Here is a 22,009-nt window from a genome sequence, read left to right as displayed (position 1 = left end):
AGCTGTATGTCTGTCCCTGGTATAATGAATTTTTTACATTTCTCGTCAACATACACTTGTAAGGCGTCGTGCACAAATTAGGTAACGCTTAAAATGAGGTTCTTGGACCCCCTCCCCCTATGTAACAAAAAGTAAGGCAAGACGAACCCCCTCCACATTATGTTACGAAACGCTAATCTGTACACAAATTCAAAGCCGTTTGAAATTTTTTTAGCTTTTTTAATTAATGAGAATATAAAAAAATCAGATATCTGCACAAGCCGGAATCTAATGTTCAGACGGAAGTTCTTTATATGCAAGTAGTGACTTTGGAAGAACTTTCGCTTAGTTCATTTGCTGAACATGGACTGGTATAAATTGATGTTGATTTAATATAAGCTGCTTTGACGGGATATCCATCATTCGCTAGCAATTTTTTCTTCAAATGGCCGCATTTTTTTCTTTTTTTTTCAAATGGCCGCCATTTTTTCTTCAAATGGCCGCCATTTTATCAAAAAACATGTTTTTGACTTGTCTGACTTGTGCGATAGCGGCATCTTTACTGATTCAGAATCTGTTTGATTTTTTGTTTCAGATAACCAGAAGGGCTGGAATCGTGTACGCCATGGCACAAGTTTTTTTTTAATCTCCTCACTTCATCAGCTTTTAACTATTCTAATTATGAATATTTTCTCCCATCCAAATTTTTTTTATTGTTAAAAGATAGATGAACAAATAATGATATAATAGATAGTAAAAATATTCTTTGTTTTATTTTTTCGAAGCTCGAAAGAACGTCCGAAATTCGTGCCTCTACCCTAGAATACCCCCTTAAGCGTTGCCTGCTTACTGCCCATTACAACACGTGCTTTATCATCTTGGCTCAGGAAACACACCTCTTTCGATCTCTGAATCGAAGTTAGGGGCGCGTGAATTTATCCAGGAATAAAAATGGAATTCTGTTACGTGACGATCACGAACTTTGATTTTACACCCCGGTATAGAAATGAAAGACGTAGTCCTACGTCAAAAATCTGATTTTGCATGTTTCATAATCTACTTTTTCAAATATGCTCATGCGTAGGTTTCATGCAACATAATCTTAAATTTTGAAAGAGACAGTCCATAGCAAAGAACAGCGAATGCATTTAGTGTGTATGCGCCTCAGTTGAACGCGAACAGCAAAAAGAGCGAATACGGCAAATAAAAATGACAGCCGTGCGGTAACTGTTCTACTCTAGTCATACGCTAACTGTTCGAAAAAAATCTCGACAAGACAGCCGATAAGGGAGCCTCTATTGTACAAAACAATACTGTTCGGGCGCATGTTTGACCTTGCACAAGGTGACCGCATCGGAGTGGAGAAGCGATGTTTTCACTTGTAGTGCAACTGTGGCTCCGAGCGGGTCGCACTTGAGTACTTCTCCTGCTTTTGCTCTATTTAATTGTCCTGTCCAGGCTGACTGACTGGTGGTGTGAACAAATCGGTGTTTGATTTTGTGTTAGAAGTGTAGAGGAAAAAAAGGAAACACATACGAGATAAGATGGCCAAACCCCAATCGGACGAGCTTAAGCGCAAGCAGATCAGTGTCCGCGGTATTTCGGTGCTCGAGGATGTTAACGAGATCAAGAAAGGATTCAACCGTCATCTTCACTACACTCTGGTGAAAGATCGTAACGTTGCGACAACACGCGATTACTACTTCGCCTTGGCCCACACCGTCAAGGATCATCTCGTGTCACGCTGGATTCGTACGCAGCAGCATTACTATGAGAAGGACCCCAAGGTAAGAAAGGCTGGTTTAAGACCTTTGAATGCAATCCATTATGTTTGACCTTTAATTGTCTCCTTGTGACTCCGGGCCAAACGGCAATTTGTAACGTGATGATAGGTTGTCTTAATACAGATTTTATTCTATTTTTGGGTAATTTACTTCCGGCATTACTTTTCCAACAACAGTATGGAGGAATGTGCTCGTTAATTGTCGGCTAATTGATTGTAGATCGAAGCAAATCGCTATGCATGAAAAATTCGATATTATATATTACCTAATTTTGATTCGATCACTCTCGCTTTCTTTCTCTTCAATTAATTTCGTTTCGACTAAAACGAGAGTGAGAGTGAATTTCTTCCCCGAGAGCATGATATCCTCGGTTACACCTTCACTACCAGTGCTGCCAAACATTCATCTGCACTTTACCGGTTGAAAATTTGTTTCAACTGTACTTCTTTAAAAAATCTGTACCGTCAAAAATCTTTGTTGCCTTGGAAAATCTGTTTTATTAGTCTATATATTTCTCAAACTTTTATTTATTCATTTGGTTTATAATGCTTGAAATATTGTTTGAAAATTCAACTTCCCATCTGAAGTGGGTTCTATCTATGATTTATTACCGGTTTTTGGTACAAACCTAAGACCTTTTTAATGTGAACCCTTTCCAACGTAATGGGAGAAAGATAATTCAGATTTATTTTTAAGGTTTTGCGGACGTTTTTTTAATCTAAACCATTTTAGGTGCATTTCTTAACCGATTTCGGATCTACTTAGGAACTGCCCACATACCACGTGGACAGAAAAAGAACGATTTTAGACTCCCCCTCCCCCATATTTAATTTTTTTCATTAAAAACAAAAGAAAATCAATCATCTATTCAAAGGAATTGGTGAAAGCAAGCAAAGAAAGTAGACACTGATATCTAGTCATGTAGTTCTTTTCTCTATGATGACTTTGCTTACTGAGAGTATGATTAATCACAGTTAAGTGCGGTTCTTCTTTACTTTCAATTTTCGATTCGTTTTTCTCAACTGTGTTGAAAAGCTAACTTCACAAATGCATTCAAAAATGTTTCCAGATCCTTATCGACCATTCTGCATTTAGTATGACTTCCTCTCGTGACCTCTCGATGACTTCCAAAATGCTCGTGAGGCAAAGTTATTTCAAACAACAACTCAGTGGCAACAACTCATATCTATATTGTTTTCTATTATCTGATTTTCTCACTAACATTGCAATTTATTTGTGTCACTCTTCAGTTCCTTCAGATTTGCCTGAATTACACTTCTTTCGTTTGTAAAATATATAAAAACTTCTAACCGTTCGACTAAAAAATTCATGTTTATTTGCTCCTCGATAAGGCAATTCGTACGAAGCGTAAGGCTAAAAATATAATGTTTTAAATGCTCTAGATTGGCATCGATGTATGCTCCCTTTCTGGAAAGGCACATATGCCCGAGAAACGATTTGAAAACGTTTATTCAACTGCAAAAAAGCACATGACGGACTACCAAAATGAGCATGCAATGTTTTTAAGCGCATGTTCGACTGCTTGGCATTACATTTGGAATTACAATTTTTTTTTTACAAATAGTTTGATGGAAGATCATGGATCCAAAGGTCGTAAATTTGAATCTCGACCATTTTTAATTCTTTTTCAAAAGTTCATCAGAAACTGAACAAGTTTTATCAAATAGCTGTAAAAGACTCTAAATGCCTGTTAGAGTCTTTTACAGCTATTTGATATAACTAATGCTAAAAACTAATTCTATTAATAGAAATTTGGCGGAAGAAAATAATACATTCAGATAAAGTTCTTCCTTCCTATCGCAGTCTAAGTAGAGCTAATCAAATCAGAATATGGGCGAATAGACGTAATGTAACATGTAACGCATTTTCTTTCGATTTTCAGCATGAAGGATAGAAACAAAACTTGAAAGCCCAGAAAAATGTATTTTCCAAGGCATTCATATTGTATAGAATTATTTAATTGAATAAATTAATTGCAAAATTATTATTAGAAATTCAACAACTGGTATATTCATCCAGAACTTCGCTAACAATAATCCCATAAAATATTGACTGTTTACCAAACTGCTTCTCCTAAATTGTCGACCACTGATTTGTCAACCTTGAAATTGATCCAATGTTTAGGAAGTCTATTAGGTATTATTTGGGTGAGATTAAAAACAATGTTCACTGGAAAAACAAACTTACAAAAAATCCAAGATCTCCCAATCCTACATGGACAAGATTGTACATGTTCGATTTGATTTTCTTACGGAGCTATTGCACTTTTTAGGCAAGGGATTCGTTATCTAGCTCTTGATGTTTATTTGTCTACAATGTTGAATCTCAAAAAGGTTTCCATTTTTGAGATTCAACATTGTAGATGCCTGGAGTGTCGAATCAGTAAAAATCTAATCTCTTTCTCATCTGCTACAGAAAGTGCTACAGATATCCATGAAAATTATCTGCCTTTCACTATCCATTATTTTATTTTTTTTTTTTTGCTTCTATCCCAACATATCTAGCAGTACATTTGTGAACTTAACTCTAATTAGCCTGTAACTACAGAACAATGTTTCATAAAAAAAAATTAATGTATTCCTTCGTTGCCTCAACGGTAGTATCCATGTGTGGGATAGCAACTACAGCAACATAAATGTCCTTAAATAAAAATAATTTGGTGTTCGTTTCTCACGATTTAATTCGAGGACGGAGCAACGGATTTAAACAGTCAGTATCAGGTTTAATATGTCTTAGTTTGCGTCAGGATTATTTGTCAAATAAAGTTATGAAAACCATACGGAAAGATGGAAAATTGGAATGTATTTTTTTAGCAAAGTTTTTGTATATCCATATAAACAAAAATGATTTGGTGTCCGTTTAACGTACGATTCAACTTGGGATCGGAATATAGATTACGTATAGATAAATAATTTTTGTCGGTGTTCGAAATCATTTAAATGAAAATATCAATTATGGGTGAGATGAAGTTCACCGGGTCAGCTAGTTTCAAATAGTTTTCAAAAAACAGCATTTGCCTTGGAAATTGATACTACGTCAGATTCCATGCAGATATTAGTGAGAAGCGTTATTTAAAAGTCTTTCAGCTTTTCTTGTAGCACTATAAATTTGGTTTTTTAGTATGGAACATACGATTCATAATGTTGATCTGGGGAAAATATATATTCCAAAAAAGCAACAGAGGTTCAAAAAGAATTATCAGCATGCTGCAAGCAGTCTGATTTTTGTCGCAGTTGTATCAAAATGCATGCCTGAATCATTGTAAGGTATATCGCCCTTGACCAGGTGGCCAGTTCATTGTCACATTATAAATGCTATTGTCAGTCTTGGTCTGCATTCATTCAGCCAAAGAAAGCCCTTCTAGTGATTTAAAAAATAGCAATGTTGAAAATTTTACGCTCAAAAAATCCGTACCTATAAAATCTGTACTCGTGGCAACACTGCCTTCTACTGCTTGCTAGAGAGCGGTGAGTGTTCGGGTTTTGTTATTCCGAACGAGAGTAGTCTATTGACCCGGGTTCAATTTCCATTCCTTAAAAGATTGCGCTTACGAAATCCAAACTTTCAACAGCTTGCATCCCTAATCACTGTTTCGAAAGCGGGAGTGCCCTATTTCCTTTAATCAATCACGCTTTTCAAAAATTCAGAACACGAGTACTGATAGAGTATCATCATCTTCCCCGTTCTGAGTGAATTGAGAGATTATTCCGAAGGGACCGGCACGAATGATGACCCTCGTGGATCGTCATTGTGGTACATTTGTTTCGTTCGTTCTTCGTGAAACGGAAGATGACATTATGAAAGGCTGTATATTTGGACGTTTATAATTAGGTCAATCGTAATGAGCGGTTGCGGGATTGCTCCACTGCTGGCTTAATGGGTTGGGCGATAAGCAATTGAATTGATCTTTTACTACAAGAAAACGTTTGTGAAAGATGAGAGGAATACAACGCAAACGTTTTTAGCCTGAGTTTCTCTATGCGTACCGTGGATGCTGGAAACGCGCTTATTGAAGGTTGTTTTTCCGTTTCATTTTCTGATCAGAATTATTAGATAGGAAACCAGAATAAGTCCAAGGCTACCGATCACGCTGCACTTGCGCGAAACTTTGAAATATTGTAGAAACATACATGTGTCTCATTGCCAATTCAGCTGAGAGCAATGTCATCCACCTTCCATCGTCTCTGACTGTCACATATCGAGTTGTTTGTGTGCTCCTTTTTTATTTCAACGGGCGACGCCGGGTTCGCGTATTTCGCGCGCGCACTCGATCATGTGTTCGAAGCGTGTCACGTGAGTGTCTACTTCAATGCGTTTCAACCGGCACATAACGATTTCATTGCATAATAGCGATGAGAGCTTTCTTCTGCACATCCTCACCCCGCGAGAGGAAGCGATGCCACCGTGATTTTCAGGAAAATAAATATTGGAATTTTGCAGTCGCTTAAATTCTACCAACGCCCACCCGCGCCTAATATAATCCCTCGCACGCACCTTTGTGGAGACACCACCCCGACTAAAAATAGGCGACCGACTTCGTTGCGCTTTGGAAAAAGTCTTTCAAAAGACCTCTACGGTGTGTACACACACATCATATTAAGTGGCAACACAGAAGAAGTAAATTGGAAATTGCTTCGGAAAAAAAGAGGGAATCATAAGCACCTACATTACCCATGCTGATGGGTTGGGGGAAAATTATGGCTACACAATTGTGGTGCTGCCCATGTGATGGGTCACCTTAAGCGTGAAGGTTAACGGAATTTGCCTATACCAGATGTGTGTTCGTAAGAAATATGCGTTCACAGCTGTGGAATCTCGGATGGTTGATTGTCAACGGGAACTTGTTATAGAAGGTGACATCAGAGCTGCATCGCTGTGAAAAACATAAACAGGCCAATGTTTAGAAAATAAAACCATTTCACCGGTCGGTTCTAATAGTTTTAATGATCTTTCGCCTGGCTGTTATCATCAGTTTAGCACGGGATCATTCGGGGAAATCGGATGAGGAAAGTGAGAATCGATTCATCTTATCGTAAATTGCTATTCGTTGTTTCATGTTTATGATTTAACTGACGATGGTAATTATAGAATCGATTTTATTATTGAGCAGCTGATTCTCGTTATAAATTGCATAGATTTGCTCGAGATAATAGATGTATATTTAAGCCTGTTATTCCATTTTATATGTTCATAGCTTAGACCCCAAGAGATGTTTTTCCTTGCGTTAACATGACGAGGTAGATATTTCAATATTTCCACAATCGATCTTACAAACTATGTTAGTAATACATAACCGAAAACATAACGGCAGTCGATTCGAGGGTACACTCACAGATAATCTTGTTGGTTGTTTAGTTTAAATCATCAATGCAAACTCGGATTCGTACGTCACCATGCAGATCTCTCTTCCCTTTTTTTGAATGTCGAAAACAAGCAAAGTCATAGTGTCATATGGTCGGTGTTAAGTCATACCGGGCCATGTGACATTTTTATGATTTCGAGAAAAACGAACTTAAAGTTCAGTGTTCTGCAATTTTCGAAGCTTTCGATTTTTTTATTCAGTATTGTTCCCAGAAATGTTAGCTACTCTCTGATCACACTGTAACATATGATTATTGCGAAAAACATCAAGTTTCATGCCCTAAACAGACAGCTATTTGGCTTCCTATACGTACATGGTCCACTCTGACTGAATCAATCAAGCACTTTTTAAGACTCGGCTCACTATGACTGAACAATTTCGAAATATTTTTCAAACAATTAACAGTTTTTATTTTTTTTTTTATTTAAATCGTTTATTTTTACAGACTCAGTTACATAGGTTTAAAGGAGCCGAACTCCTTACTGTATTGTTACTAGTATATAAACATTTTTCCTTAATTCTAATGTTAATAATATAGGAAACCGCGGTCGACTCGAGTTTAGAAGGGTGACATTTTCTTCAGGAAAAGGAGGGGATATGAGGATATATTGACAATGATCACACTCACACTCTCAATCACACTCATCACACTCAATTCTTGAACCTATCTTATATCTAATATGTATTTACATTTCATCTTATTCTTAAGAAGGGATCCGATCTCTCACAAAGGAAAAGGAAAAGGAAAAACTAAGGGTATAAGGACAATCACACACGAAGATCGATAGCTTTAAGGAATACATATATTTGGGACATGTAATCAAGGTCTAACCGAGCCAACACGTCTCTCACCGGCACATTGGGCTGCCTTCCTCGGGCCCGAAGGGTGACTACTAAATTCGATCTGGCGACAAGATACAGCTCGCACGACCAAACAACGTGCTCGATGTCGTGGTAACCTTGGCCACAAACACAAAGATTGTTGTCGGCAAGATTAATACGAAAGAGTAGCGCATCTAACGAACAGTGATTGGACATGAGTCGGGAGAAGGTGCGAATAAAGTCCCGACTCAAGTCCAGACTTTTGAACCATGGTTTGGGCTAACCTTAGGGATAATCGAGTGGAGCCACCGGCCCAATTCATCTTCGTTCCATTTGCGTTGCCAGTTAACTATGGTATTTTTGCGGACTAAAGAATAAAATTCATTGAAGGCGATTTGACGCTGATAAATATCGCCTTCAATTGCACCTACCTTTGCTAATGAGTCAGCCCTCTCATTACCCGGAATTGAGCAATGTGAAGGGACCCAGACAAAGGTACATAACAGCGTCTGGATAAAGCACTCAAAATTTCTTGTATTCTCTCAAGGAAGTACGGCGAGTGCTTTTCCGGCCTCACTGAACGGATAGCTTCGACAGAGCTAAGACTATCCGTTACAATGTAATAGTGTTCAACAGGTCGTGAGGCGACGCTGTCCAGCGCCCAGTGTATAGCTGCCAATTCAGCAATATACACTGAGCAAGGATTCTGAAGACTGTGTGAGGTGCTAAAAAATTCGTTGAACACTCCAAATCCTGTGGACTCATTCATAGAGGACCCATCAGTAAAGTACATATTATCACAATTGATATCCCCATACTTTTCATCGAAGATCGTTGGAACGATCCTCGATCGAAGATAGTCTGGTGTTCCATGGATATCCTGCTTCATGGACAGATCAAAATGCACAGAGGAATTGATGTAGTCAGGAAAACAAACACGGTTGGGAATATACGAAGAAGGATTAACCTGCATGGAGACGAATTCATGATATGAGCTCATGAATCCAGAATGAAAATTTAGCTCGATCAGCTGATCAAAATTTCCGATCACCAATGGGTTCATAACCTTACACCGGATGAGGAACCGAAAAGATAATAAATTGAAGCGATCTTTTAGTGGGAGTAGGCCTGCCAAAACCTCGAGACTCATGGTATACGTTGAGGGCATACATCCCAACGCGATACGGAGACAAAGATACTGAATTCGCTCGAGTTTAATGAGGTGTGTTTTGGCAGCTGATTGAAAACAGAAACTGCCATACTCCATCACTGAGAGAATAGTTTTTCGATACAACATTATAAGATCTTCGGGATGGGCTCCCCACCAGGTGCCGGTAATTGTACGGAGAAAGTTTATTCTTTGTTGACATTTTTACTCAGATACCTAATATGGGCCCCCAAGTACATTTAGAGTCGAACCAGACCCCAAGATACTTGAATGACATAGCATGAGTGATCGGTTTACCCAAAAGTTGAAGCTTTGGTTTTGCTGGTTTATGCTTCCTAGAAAAAACCACCATCTCTGTTTTCTCCGTGGAGAATTCGATCCCTAGCCCAATGGCCCAGGTTGAAAAATTGTTCAAGGTATCTTGTAAGGGTTCTTGCAGGTCGGATTCGTTTGATCCTACGACAGACACCACTCCATCATCTGCAAGTTGTCTTAGGCTGCAATTTTGTGTAAGGCAATTGTCAATGTCGCTTACGTAGAAGTTGTACAAAAGGGGGCTTAAACATGAGCCCTGGGGGAGTCCCATGTAAGAGACCCGACTTACTGCCGAATCTCCGTGAGAAAAGTTCAAATGTTTCTCACAAAGCAAGTTATATAACATATTATTCAATAGAGGCGGCAGACCCCGAGATTGTAATTTGTCTGACAAAACCTCTATTGAAACAGAATCGAAGGCCCCCTTTATGTCCAAGAATACTGAAGCCATTTGTTTTTTTTCGGCGTAAGCCATTTGAATTTCTGAAGAAAGCAACGCAAGACAATCATTCGTCCCCTTGCCCCTGCGGAACCCATATTGTGTATCTGAGAGTACGCCATTCGTTTCAACCCATCGATCAAGGCGAAACAAGATAATTTTCTCCAACAATTTCCGTATACAAGACAGCATTGCTATTGGGCGGTACGAATTGAAGTCGGACGCGGGTTTTCCGGGTTTTTGAATAGCTATAACTCGTACTTGTCTCCAATCATCTGGAACAATATTATGCTCCAGAAACCGATTGAATAAGTTCAACAAGCGATGTTTCGCCACATCAGGGAGATTTTTCAGCAAGTTGAACTTAATTCTATCCGATCCCGGAGCAGAATTGTTACATGAAAGGAGAGCAAGAGAGAATTCTACCATCGAAAACTCGGAATCAAGATCGCACCTATCTTGTGGTATATCTCGAATAATTCTTTGCACTGGAGCGGAATCGGGACAAACCTTTCGTGCAAAATTAAAAATCTATCGATGTGAATATTCCTCGCTTTCATTGGATGAAGAGCGATTTCTCATGTTTCGAGCCACTTTCCATAATTTTTTCATTGACGTTTCTCGTGATAAACCTCCCACGAAATTTCGCCAATAAGCACGTTTTTTTCCTTTGATCAAGTTTTTAAATTGATTTTCAAGGTCCAAATACGTTTGAAAATTCTCAATGGTTCCACGTTTCCGAAAAGCTTTAAATGCATTCGATTTATCTCCATAAAGCTTGGAACACTGGCCATCCCACCATGGATTGGGAGGCCTTCGACGAATAGTGGAACCTGGGATGGGTTTCGTTTGAGCGCGAACCGCGCTGTCATAGATCAAACGAGAAATGAAGTTATACTCCAATGGAGGCAAACCATCTCTGGAATTGATGGCTAGAGCAATCGCGTCCGCATATTTTTTCCAGTCAATGTGTCTTGTGAGGTCGTATGCCATGTTTATTGATTCAGAAGAATTCAACCCATTGGTGATAGAAATTTTGATTGGCAAGTGATCACTACCGTTGGGATCCTGGATTACATTCCACTTGCAATCTAACGATAGTGAATTCGAGCAAAGCGAGAGGTCAAGAGCACTTGGTTTAGCAGGAGGTTTAGGTACACGTGTTGTTTCCCCAGTGTTCAAAACGGTCATATTGAAGCTGTTACAAAGGTCATATATCAACGATGAACGATTATCGTCGTACGGTTCCCCCCAGGCAGTTCCGTGAGAGTTGAAGTCTCCCAAGATCAATCGTGGCTCAGGAAGGAGTGAGCACATGTCAACAAGTTGCTTGCGGCTAACCGCAGCTCTCGGAGGCCAATACAAGCTGACTATACAGAGGTCTTTGCCTCTGATGTTTGCATGACAAGCAACAGCTTCGATTCCTCCAATAGGTGGAAGGTCAATTCTAAAAAATGAGTGACACTTATTGATCCCCAATAGTACCCCTCCGTATCTGTCATCGCGGTCCAAGCGTATTATATTAAAATCGTGGAAAGAGAGATCATTTTGAGAAGAGAGCCAGGTTTCGGATAGAGCAAAAACATCACAATTGAGTTTATGAATTAGAAATTTGAATGTATCCAATTTAGGGATAAGACTACGACAATTCCACTGTAAAACAGTGATATCTCCGACCTCTCTATTTAAATTAGACATCAAGAGAGATAATCATTGCAAGGAGGGGCCATGTTTGCATCAATTGCTGCAAAATTGTCTTTAGTACTGGAAGCATTGCGGTGACAATGGTTCTGATGGAGTCGGAAACATTAAAACACGTGAAGATTTGATCCACAAGGTCAGACAACTTTATAAATCCCGATTGGGAAGTTGAACTTGACGGAAAAACAGGGACAGTTGGGGTTTTTGATGTCCCCTCGAGTGCTGGGTCGTTCGAAGGTGAACTATTACCACGGAGGCCAGGAGGGACCTGATTTTGCCTATCCGCTGCACTCGATTTTTTGGGCAAGCTAACAGGAGGTATCACCGGAGGGACTTGTCCTTGAACTTTGGGAGTGGTCACATTTTTGCGCCGCTTCTGTAGGCACTCCTTAAGGTAAACCTACCCGTTTACCGTGCCGGTCATCACGAAGGGGGCGCTCCGCTTTCCGCAAGAGCAGATCGCTTGCCACACCATGTACTTTTTGGCAAACTTGGATAGTTTCTGCTTGCGAATCTCCTCCGGAAAGCTGAATTTGTCCTCTGCGGAGAAGAACAACAGGCCCGGCAGCTGACGAAAGTCCGCTTTGACGTAGGTTTCGTCGTCCATTACCAGGCACAGCTTCCGGGCTCGCGTCTTCCCCACCATGTTTTGCCTTTCGTCGCGGTTAGGAGCCTTCTGAACCTTGTATGTACGCAGGTCCTCCCGCTGCTTGGTCCGCTGGACGAATGAACTTGACAAATTCAGCTTATTGGCGACATCCCGGACCGAACTTCTCGGATCACGTCTAAACTGCTTAACTACGCGCTTGTGATCTTTTTCACTGACGGAGCATCCATTTTTGCCGTTCTTCACCTTCCGGTCGATGGTTAGGTTCTCGAAGTATCGTTTTAGTACTCTGCTGACCGTGGATTGGACGATTCCCAGCATCTTACCGATGTCCCGATGTGACAACTCCGGATTCTCGAAATGAGTGCGCAGGATTAATTCACGACGCTCTTTTTCGTTCGACGACATTTTTCCAAATTTACGAAAAATTGACAGTGAAGCATGGCCAACGTGATCTATACACTCTTATCTGATTATAAGCGAAAGCTGAAGATATAATTCCTAAAAATAAAATTTCTACAGCGTTTTTTCCGTGATGCAATTTGATGTGACACACCCTTTAGTGTATTTGAATCATTTCTGACAAACGGAATTGGAATTGCATATTCACTATCACTATCCTATTTTGATGTAACTATTTTGAATTCCTGTACTTTCTTATCTTCCTCAAAGAATTTTATCGTTGCGTCAGGGTCTGGGAACGATGTTGATAATTGAATGAACTGGTTTATAAATATTAATGAATGGCGAAACTAGGGATATTTTTTTTTGTTTACATTCCGTGAATGCAGAAATGAACGAAAGTGAATGAATCATCTGTCAGGGACTTACTCTGATTGTAAGATTTGCCGTTAGTTCTTTTCCGGTACCCGAATGCAATGGTATAATGATCGAATGTGGTCTGAAATTCAGTTGAAGATTGATGTGAAACTGATATTTCCAAGCACTGGTTGTGAGTCAAAGTGTGCCGTTCTGTAATGAAAATCAAACATAAACATCTATTTGCGTACAACATTATATAGTCTCTACCATCTACTACAGGCATGAATATGATTGCACGGCTTACATCCCATTTTCAAGCATCTGAGGCAGTATTTCTCAATAGAATCGTCAAATTCGATCTTTTATCGATACAGTATAAACCGCACTCTGAAATAGTACATTTTGCGATCACTCACACTGAAGATCAGCATTTTTCACTGTTCCGTTCAGTCAGAGTGAATCAAGTTCATTTTTTGATATGATCAAAACATGTACCTTCTACGCTAACGAGTTTAAGCATAGTTCTAGTTTACTAGCTTCAACAAAAAGTTTTGTTGACACATGGTTCACTCTGTCTGCACATGATGTAGTGTAATATCGCCATGGTTAATAGTATATGGTCCGTTCTGACTGCATACTGTGAGGGGTTTTTCGTTGATCATTCATAACAATTTCGATCCGTTATTCCTGCTATATGCATGATTTTTCAAATCTGATAAATGTGGGGTGTAGCTTATGAAATGCAATCAATAACTCGTTTATTTTTAAATTCGCGACTTGGTCCCACCTCTCACTTAAAAACGACCATATGAGAGTTAACTTAGGCCGAGGACATAGTGAACGCGAAGCGATGCGGATTTCAATGCGGCAAAACTGTTTGTGGAGTGTTTTGCCGCGAGTGAACGCAAGTGATGGCTGCCAGACGATTTCCATAAATATCTTCACAATCAAATTCATGGAGCGAAAATAAAAGTTGGGTTGTTAAATAATTATTTTTGTTTTGTTCGATGAATCATGTAACTTTATTCTAATTTATACAATGCATATTATGGAATATATCGCATACATAAAAATTATTACTAAATTGAATATCTCAGAATTCAATTGTTTACAGAATGAAGGCATGTTATCATATCTGGCATCCTTGTGTTGGATTGTTTACATGTAGAATGAAGTGGAATGAAATATCAAAAAACGCGCGATCTAAAACGATCTGTGTGGCATAGCACGCAATGAGCTCCGATAAATCGCTTCGCATCGCATCGCACCGCACCGCGTTTACTACGTCCTCAGCCTTACGGTTATATCACAGATATAACCCACTTCTAGTTTCTGTGTTTATCTTACCATCTGTCAGTTTTCCGATTTTTTTAAGGTGATACCTGCTCGGACAGTGTCCGGTCAATAGACCGGTTAATGTATTCAAATCTGCCATTTTCAAGCTGAGTAGCCTGCGTGGTAGTGACCAGGCACCCTGTATAGATTAACTTCGTTAGTAGCAGCTAGTTGTTTTAAGTATAGAATACGTTCCCAAACTAGCTTTGACTGACATGTGTATGCTTTTACTACATTAAGAGCTGCTCGGCTATCTGATACAGAGATACAGATATTGGCATACCTGTATTTTCTAGCCAAACAAATATTTGTACATGTTAGAATAGCTTGTATTTCTGCTTAAAAAACTTTAGGCCTCTATCCCATTGGAATTGACATGTCGAATCCTGGTCCAGTAATCCCAGCTCCCGTAGATTTACCAATTTTGGATCCATCGATATAAAACACGAGTGATCCTGGACGAGTTTTTGGTTCGTTTTGAAAGCTTCAATTGTTCACCTTCCAATCTAAGAGTTGGAATCATATACTTTATTTCACTGGTAAATGAAATTATGAAACATAGCAAGAGCAAACACCGAAAAAAGCAAGAATATTCAATTGAAATCCACTTCCAAATCCATGCAGAATCATGTGGTGTGAAAATCACATCGCTCAGAAAATTTGGGCTGCAGAAGGAGCTCCTGCGTTTCATACATCATAAAAACTTCAAACCCATGAATTGTCTTCGGTACTATTGCACATGATGTTTGATGACTCGTAAACCGCCTGAAAAATCTACTGTGTTCGTACAGTATAGAAGCCATCACCTCCGGAGTATCCTCACCGCATGGATCGTCCTAGAATGTGTTCAATAAATAGATTTGAGTATTTTGATCTTTTGAAGTGCAAACCAGTCATGATTTTGAATGAAGGTAACCGGGTAGAATTTATGGTATTATGTAACAAAACAAGTCTCAATGGGAAAATTCATGTTATAGAATCTTACTTGGTTTTTTGACGTAGGACTACGTCTTACATTAAGGGTGTCAAATCAGAAAACAGGTCACGTTTTTATGAAATAAAGTTAACGTTAATAATTATTTTTGCTGCGAACGGATTTTAACGATTTGCATACCAATCGAATCGGAAATTTTCTAAGATTTGTTTTATATGCTATACATTACAATCGCATAGTCTGTATATGGTTTAAATTGATGAAAATTGAAAGCATTCCCATTTCCCCATACATTTGTGTGCTTCCCCGAACAGAGCTGCCAATAAAGGGCAAGGGCCAACCTCCCTCCGTTTCTCTTCTGCTGCCGTGATGATGAACGGACATACAAAATCGTTTGCTTGTGATTTCGCATACATTTGGGCAATTAACTAGGTGTTCCCGTGATGTTTTTTTATATCACGAAAAGATATTTCGGATGTGCGGAGGATTTAATAAACACGTCTTGATGATTTGAGTGTCGATCGTCAAAAAGAGACCACAAGCGAAAGAATATTATTTCAAATATATGAACATATCGCAAGACAATTCCAACGAAAACAAAATATTTCTTTATTTATTTAAAATGATTCAACTGCTCCACCTGGTCCAACCACTTCGCTCGCTGGGCTCCTCTCCTTCTTGTTCCTATCTGATTCGATGCTAACACCATCTTTGCAGGGCTGCTGCCCGGCAATCTTGCCAATCCCATCGCACTCGTCCAGCCTTGGCGACTTTCTGGGTGCTGGGTTCGCCGTAGAGTTGCGCCAGTTCGTGGTCCATTCTGCTTCTCCATACTCCGTTTTCCTATACACAAAATATACATTCATCCATTCATTGAGAATTGATTTGAATGCATCTTCAAATGATTACTATGCCAAGGGTAGTCTTACGCTAACCTTGTGGTTATATCACAGATATAACCCAACAACAACATGATTTTGCTAAAAATCTACAGTGTGTGACATTTTTTAGAACTGTTAAATTTGTTTACTCGTGTTTTACGGTTTCAACTGATTGCTGAGAAATGTTTCTGGACCCAGGCCAAGGCCAGGTCAAAATCGTCTAAAGAAGGAGCCGAAATTTTTGAAGCAATTCAAACTCGACCCATGTTATGATTACCTGACAGCGAACTGAAAAAGTCGATTTGACAAACTGGCAATTACGAAGTTTCGGAAAACCAGCTATTGCTAGAGATACTAAAACTCCGTAAACATTTAAAGGCCGCTGAAATGATTTCTAATTATATCATCAATTAGATTGCATTGGATGTGTTACAGTTCGTCATGAAGTGGAACTTCCAAGAATCGCTTCCAAATCTTACAGTGAATATGAAACTGCTTCTAGCCGTGAACGTTTCTGTGTCATCTTGTAAAGAGGCTTATCGGAGTTGAAATTAGTTAAAAATTTATTAAAATTATTAAAAACAAGATAGCGAAAGCGCACTTAACGGGAAGCAATTGTACAATTTCAGTGTAGGTCTCAGCTCCCAAAGATATCTATTTGATAAGATTCATTTGAGCAGAGAGATATTCAATATCCAAAAGTAAACCTTATTTAATTTTAATTTTTTTACTTTGTAACTGTCAGTCCCAGTGACCATCGCCAGAAGATTTTGTGATTTCTTGTTCGTCCTATTTGATATTATAATAAATACGTTTCTTGTTCCGATGAATTTGTGGTCATAATCGTAGCTGTGTCAGGTGTCCCGACATTTAACTTCGATCAGATGCTATCCCTACTCGATTTCAGTCAGCTGTGATGCCTCATAGTTGGAGTGACTTTTGACATGAACATTCAAGGCGTGTATGAAAGGCTTGAAGTGTCCAAACCATCGTCCTACATTTGGTGTATTTCCACGAGCTTTGAGTTCTCTTAGCTGCCTTAAAAATTGTACAAATTTTGGAGAAGGCCGTAGGCAGCTTTTCCTCATTCTCATGTTATGGAGTAATCTCAGTACCGGTTAGAGTTTAGATGACAAAGCCCACTTTATTTAATAGTAAGATCAGAGATATGCGGCAAAATATGTCGAGTTGAATTCGGAACACATGATAAATTTATTGCATCCATCCTTCTTCCACAGCGTGTGTACTACCTCTCGCTGGAGTACTACATGGGTCGCTCCCTGCAAAACACCATGATCAATCTGGGCATCCAGACGTCATGCGATGAGGCCATGTACCAGATCGGTCTGGACATCGAGGAGCTGGAGGAACTCGAGGAGGACGCTGGTCTGGGCAACGGAGGTCTCGGTCGTTTGGCGGCTTGCTTCCTCGATTCGATGGCCACCCTCAGCATGCCGGCTTACGGTTATGGTAAGAAGATTCGCCCGATGTTTTATTCGGACCAAAAAAGACATTGATCGTGTGTGTTGTTTCTTATCTCAAGGTATCCGCTACGAGTACGGTATCTTCGCGCAAAAGATTCGCAACGGGGAGCAGGTTGAGGAGCCCGACGATTGGCTTCGTTACGGAAACCCATGGGAGAAGGCCCGTCCAGAGTACATGATCCCGATTAACTTCTACGGTCGGGTGATCGATACCCCCGAGGGCAAGAAGTGGGTCGATACTCAAACTGTATTCGCTATGCCTTACGACAATCCAATTCCCGGATATGGAAATAACGTTGTCAACACGCTGCGCTTGTGGTCTGCCAAGTCACCGGTTGATTTCAATCTGAAATTCTGTAAGTATCACTCGAAGTCGTTAGCACATGAATTATTGACCCTAACAAGCTGCTGTCTCGTTATAGTCAACGATGGTGACTACATCCAGGCCGTGCTGGATCGTAACTTGGCTGAGAACATTTCGCGCGTTCTGTACCCCAACGATAATTTCTTCGAGGGCAAGGAGCTGCGTTTGAAGCAGGAGTACTTCATGTGCGCCGCCACTTTGCAGGATATCGTCCGGCGTTACAAGGCATCCAAGTTTGGTTCGCGCGATGCCGTTCGTACCACCTTCGATGACTTCCCGAACAAGGTTGCCATCCAGCTGAACGACACCCATCCGTCGTTGGCCATCCCCGAGCTGATGAGAATTCTTGTCGATGATGAGAAACTGTCCTGGGAGAAGGCCTGGGATGTTGTCGTGCGTACCTGTGCCTACACAAACCATACCGTCCTTCCGGAGGCTCTCGAGCGCTGGCCGGTTTCACTGCTGCAGTCGATCTTGCCGCGTCACTTGGAAATTATCTATCACATTAACTTTTTGCATTTACAAGCGGTTGAGAAGCGTTTCCCTGGCGATTATGACCGCATGCGTGCTCTCTCAATGGTGGAGGAAGACGGAGAGAAGCGCATCAACATGGCGAATCTGTCCATCGTTGGTTCGCATGCTGTGAACGGTGTTGCGGCCATTCACTCCGAGATCATTAAGAAAGATATCTTTAAGCATTTCTACGAGCTGACTCCGGAAAAGTTCCAGAACAAGACCAACGGTATCACCCCACGCCGTTGGTTGCTTCTGTGTAACCCCGGTCTCTCGGATCTGATTGCTGAGAAGATCGGAGACGAGTGGCCAGCCCATCTGGAACAGCTGGCTAAACTGAAGACACTCGCCAGGGATTCAACATTCCAGCGATCGGTGGCTAAGGTCAAGCAGGAGAACAAACTGAAGCTTGCGCAGTTGTTGGAGAAGGATTACGGAGTAAAGGTTAACCCAGCTTCGATATTCGACATTCAAGTCAAGCGTATCCACGAGTACAAACGTCAGCTTCTGAATTGCTTGCACATTATTACTCTGTACAACCGTATCAAGCGTGACCCAACGGCCAACTTCACTCCACGTACCATTATGATCGGTGGCAAGGCTGCGCCTGGCTACTACATTGCTAAGCAAATCATCAAGCTGATCTGTGCTGTTGGCAATGTCGTTAACAACGATCCGATTGTTGGAGACAAATTGAAGGTGATCTTCTTGGAGAACTATCGTGTAACGCTGGCTGAGAAGATTATGCCAGCTGCTGATTTATCCGAGCAGATTTCCACCGCTGGTACGGAGGCTTCTGGTACTGGCAACATGAAGTTCATGCTTAACGGTGCCTTAACTATTGGTACTTTGGATGGCGCAAACGTGGAAATGGCCGAAGAGATGGGCAATGATAATATCTTCATCTTCGGCATGACTGTCGACGAGGTTGAAGATCTGAAACGACGTGGATACAATGCTACGGATTACTACAACTCAAATCCCGATATCAAGCAGTGCGTCGATCAGATCCAGAGTGGGTTCTTCAGCCCCGGAAATCCACACGAGTTCCAGGATATTGCCAATGTGCTGATGAAGTACGATCGTTACTATCTGTTCGCCGATTATGAATCGTACATTAAGACTCAGGATCGGGTTTCTGCTGTGTATCAGGTGAGTGTACAAACTTCAAAATTTTCAGTTTTTATCGTGTTTGGTATCAAAATGTATGTTTTCGGACACGCTGAGTTCATTTCTCAACTCGGTTTTACCAAAAAACAAAAAAAAAAGTGGAAAAAATTGGTTTTTCGAACCATCGATTAACTTCGAAAAATCGTGACTTAAAAACGAAAAAAATGACTCTCTGGTTTCGACATATACTATGTGAAAAATCCTCAGCTTTTCAAAAAAAAATAGACTATGAAAACAATAAAAAACAAATACAATCAATAATAACGAGAACAGATTTCGAATTTTCTGCATCTGTAGCATTTCTTTCAAAAAAGATCTGGTGATTGGCTTTAATTTTATATGTCGATCATCTAAATCGGTTTAGTAGTTCAAAAGTTATGAATTTTGAAAAAATGTCACATTTGGAAAAAAGAGGAAAAAGTTGATTTTTCGGACAACCCTAAAATGGAAATGGTCACCCTACTGAAAAAAAATCGGGTCTAATGTTTTGCGATAAAGAACAATACTACCACTTTTCACGAAAATCTGAGAACCACTATATCGGTTTGCCATGGAATGGCTGATTTCGGGTTAATATTGAGAAAAAATCCAAAAAGGGGAATTTCGGGTGAAAAACTCAAGTGCTGAGTGATAAAGGACACTTTGAGGAACCCTCTCATGAAATTAGTTTTGCGGGGAAGTGCGGGCAATTTTTATAAGTAAAAGTTATGAATTTTTCAAAAAAATTTTTGGAGAAAAAGGGGAAGTCAGCTGTTTCGTAATATTTTTACTTTCTTGTTATAGTATGCAAGTGCTTGAACCCCACATTTGAGCGCAATATCATCAAATCTGATTTTTTAAATCACTTTTCAAAGCTTGAAATATTGATGTTTTTGGACAGTTTTTTTGAAAGAAAGTACATTACTTCGAAACGCTCTTCAGCTTCAATAATAGATTGGATTTCTTTTTGCGTCAAATGGAAAGTTGTTCGAAAAACTATACAAAACAAATTTCTTTCATTAGATATTGTAAAATTCGATCATAGTAGGTCTGATCCAAAAAAAATCATGAAAACTGTTTTTTTGTAGAAAACCAGCTTAAAAGTTTTGTTGCCGCTATTTGCCCTGGTTGTGGCTATATTCAAAGTTTAGGTTAAAACATAAGCTTTGTATTGAACACTGTCCGACGCTGCGCAAAACTGCGCGAATTGTCGTTTTAGTGAGAAAAGCGATGGCAAGTTTTTTTCACTTATTTTTTTAAATTTTAATTTTATCCAGGATCCATAAAATCCCAAAAAAGTTAATAACGTGCTTTATGGACGGCCCCAAATAAAAATAGGATGCCAGATTCGTGTTCAGCATCCCGAAATTATGTTCACACCATGTTTTTTTTGCATTTAACGACACTTTTTTTTTGCTTGACCATCCTTTGTATGGAGTCGCCCCACTGTGCATCGGTTAAATTTGAAAAACCATAACATAAAAATGATAAAGAACACATTTCTGATTTTTGGATGCCTGAGACGACCGTCGTTGCCATTACTGAAAATTTCACTAAATTCGTTCTTGTTCTATTTTTCAGGATCAATCCAAGTGGCTCGAGATGGCGATCCACAACATCGCTTCCAGCGGCAAATTCTCCAGTGATCGCACAATTGCTGAGTATGCTCGCGAAATCTGGGGTGTGGAGCCAACGTGGGAGAAGCTGCCGAACCCGGCGGAATCCAAGTAAAGTGTGAACATGGCGTGGGGAGGGGAACGCGGATAGCAACCACACACTGCCACCGTGCAACCCGGCCGAGCCGAGCATTGGCGGGAGGAAGAGGGATGTTATAATGCTTATATGTTATTGTGGGAATACCGAAGATCGCTAGCAGCAGCGTCCTCGAAAGCGTTCGTTTCATTGCTGATAAGTAAATAAAATATAGGTAATTCAAATTTTAAATGCGAAAAAAAATGTTGTTAAGAATACATCTGCTGGTGTAACAATCCATGGAGAGTTTGGAAACAATCATCCACTGTATGACATTACATAACACAATTACCATTAACATTCGGGTGCCATTATCTGGATATTATACTTTTCCTACAACTATTGTTATATGTCATGAGTAAATAAAGAAATCAAAAATACTACAAAATATGATATTCGATACCTCACAAGTAAAGGTTTATATTGTACAGAAACCTTAGGTTGAAAACAACTACTGCTTCTTGAAACAAAAAAGAGAATGAACTAGCTAACACGAAATGAGTTGCAAAATTGTAGCATCGTACTGTTATTATAATTTTTTCATCACTTTTATCAAATAAATATATATATATAAAACCGTTCGGAGAGAATCTTTTCTTTGTCCTGGAGAATCCAATCAATCTACCATTGATGTTGG

The 22,009-nt window shown here is 39.9% G+C and overlaps 1 protein-coding gene across 1 annotated transcript; it reads left to right on the top strand.

Moving 5' to 3' along the window:
- The first annotated feature begins 1,339 nt into the window (after positions 1–1,339).
- On the top strand, positions 1,340–21,953 carry LOC129777473 (glycogen phosphorylase). The gene is made up of 5 exons (XM_055783744.1): positions 1,340–1,766; positions 17,349–17,580; positions 17,654–17,950; positions 18,017–19,623; positions 21,202–21,953. Exons 1-5 carry the CDS (start codon positions 1,524–1,526, stop codon positions 21,349–21,351), a joined length of 2,529 nt encoding a protein of 842 aa, XP_055639719.1. The 5' UTR covers positions 1,340–1,523; the 3' UTR covers positions 21,352–21,953.
- Positions 21,954–22,009: the final 56 nt, after the last annotated feature.

The sequence above is a fragment of the Toxorhynchites rutilus genome, chromosome 3, assembly GCF_029784135.1.
Source record: "Toxorhynchites rutilus septentrionalis strain SRP chromosome 3, ASM2978413v1, whole genome shotgun sequence".
In the NCBI taxonomy this organism is placed as follows: domain Eukaryota; kingdom Metazoa; phylum Arthropoda; class Insecta; order Diptera; family Culicidae; genus Toxorhynchites; species Toxorhynchites rutilus.
The sequence above is the reverse complement of the archived record's forward strand: the minus strand, read 5'-3'. Positions and strand labels throughout refer to the sequence as shown.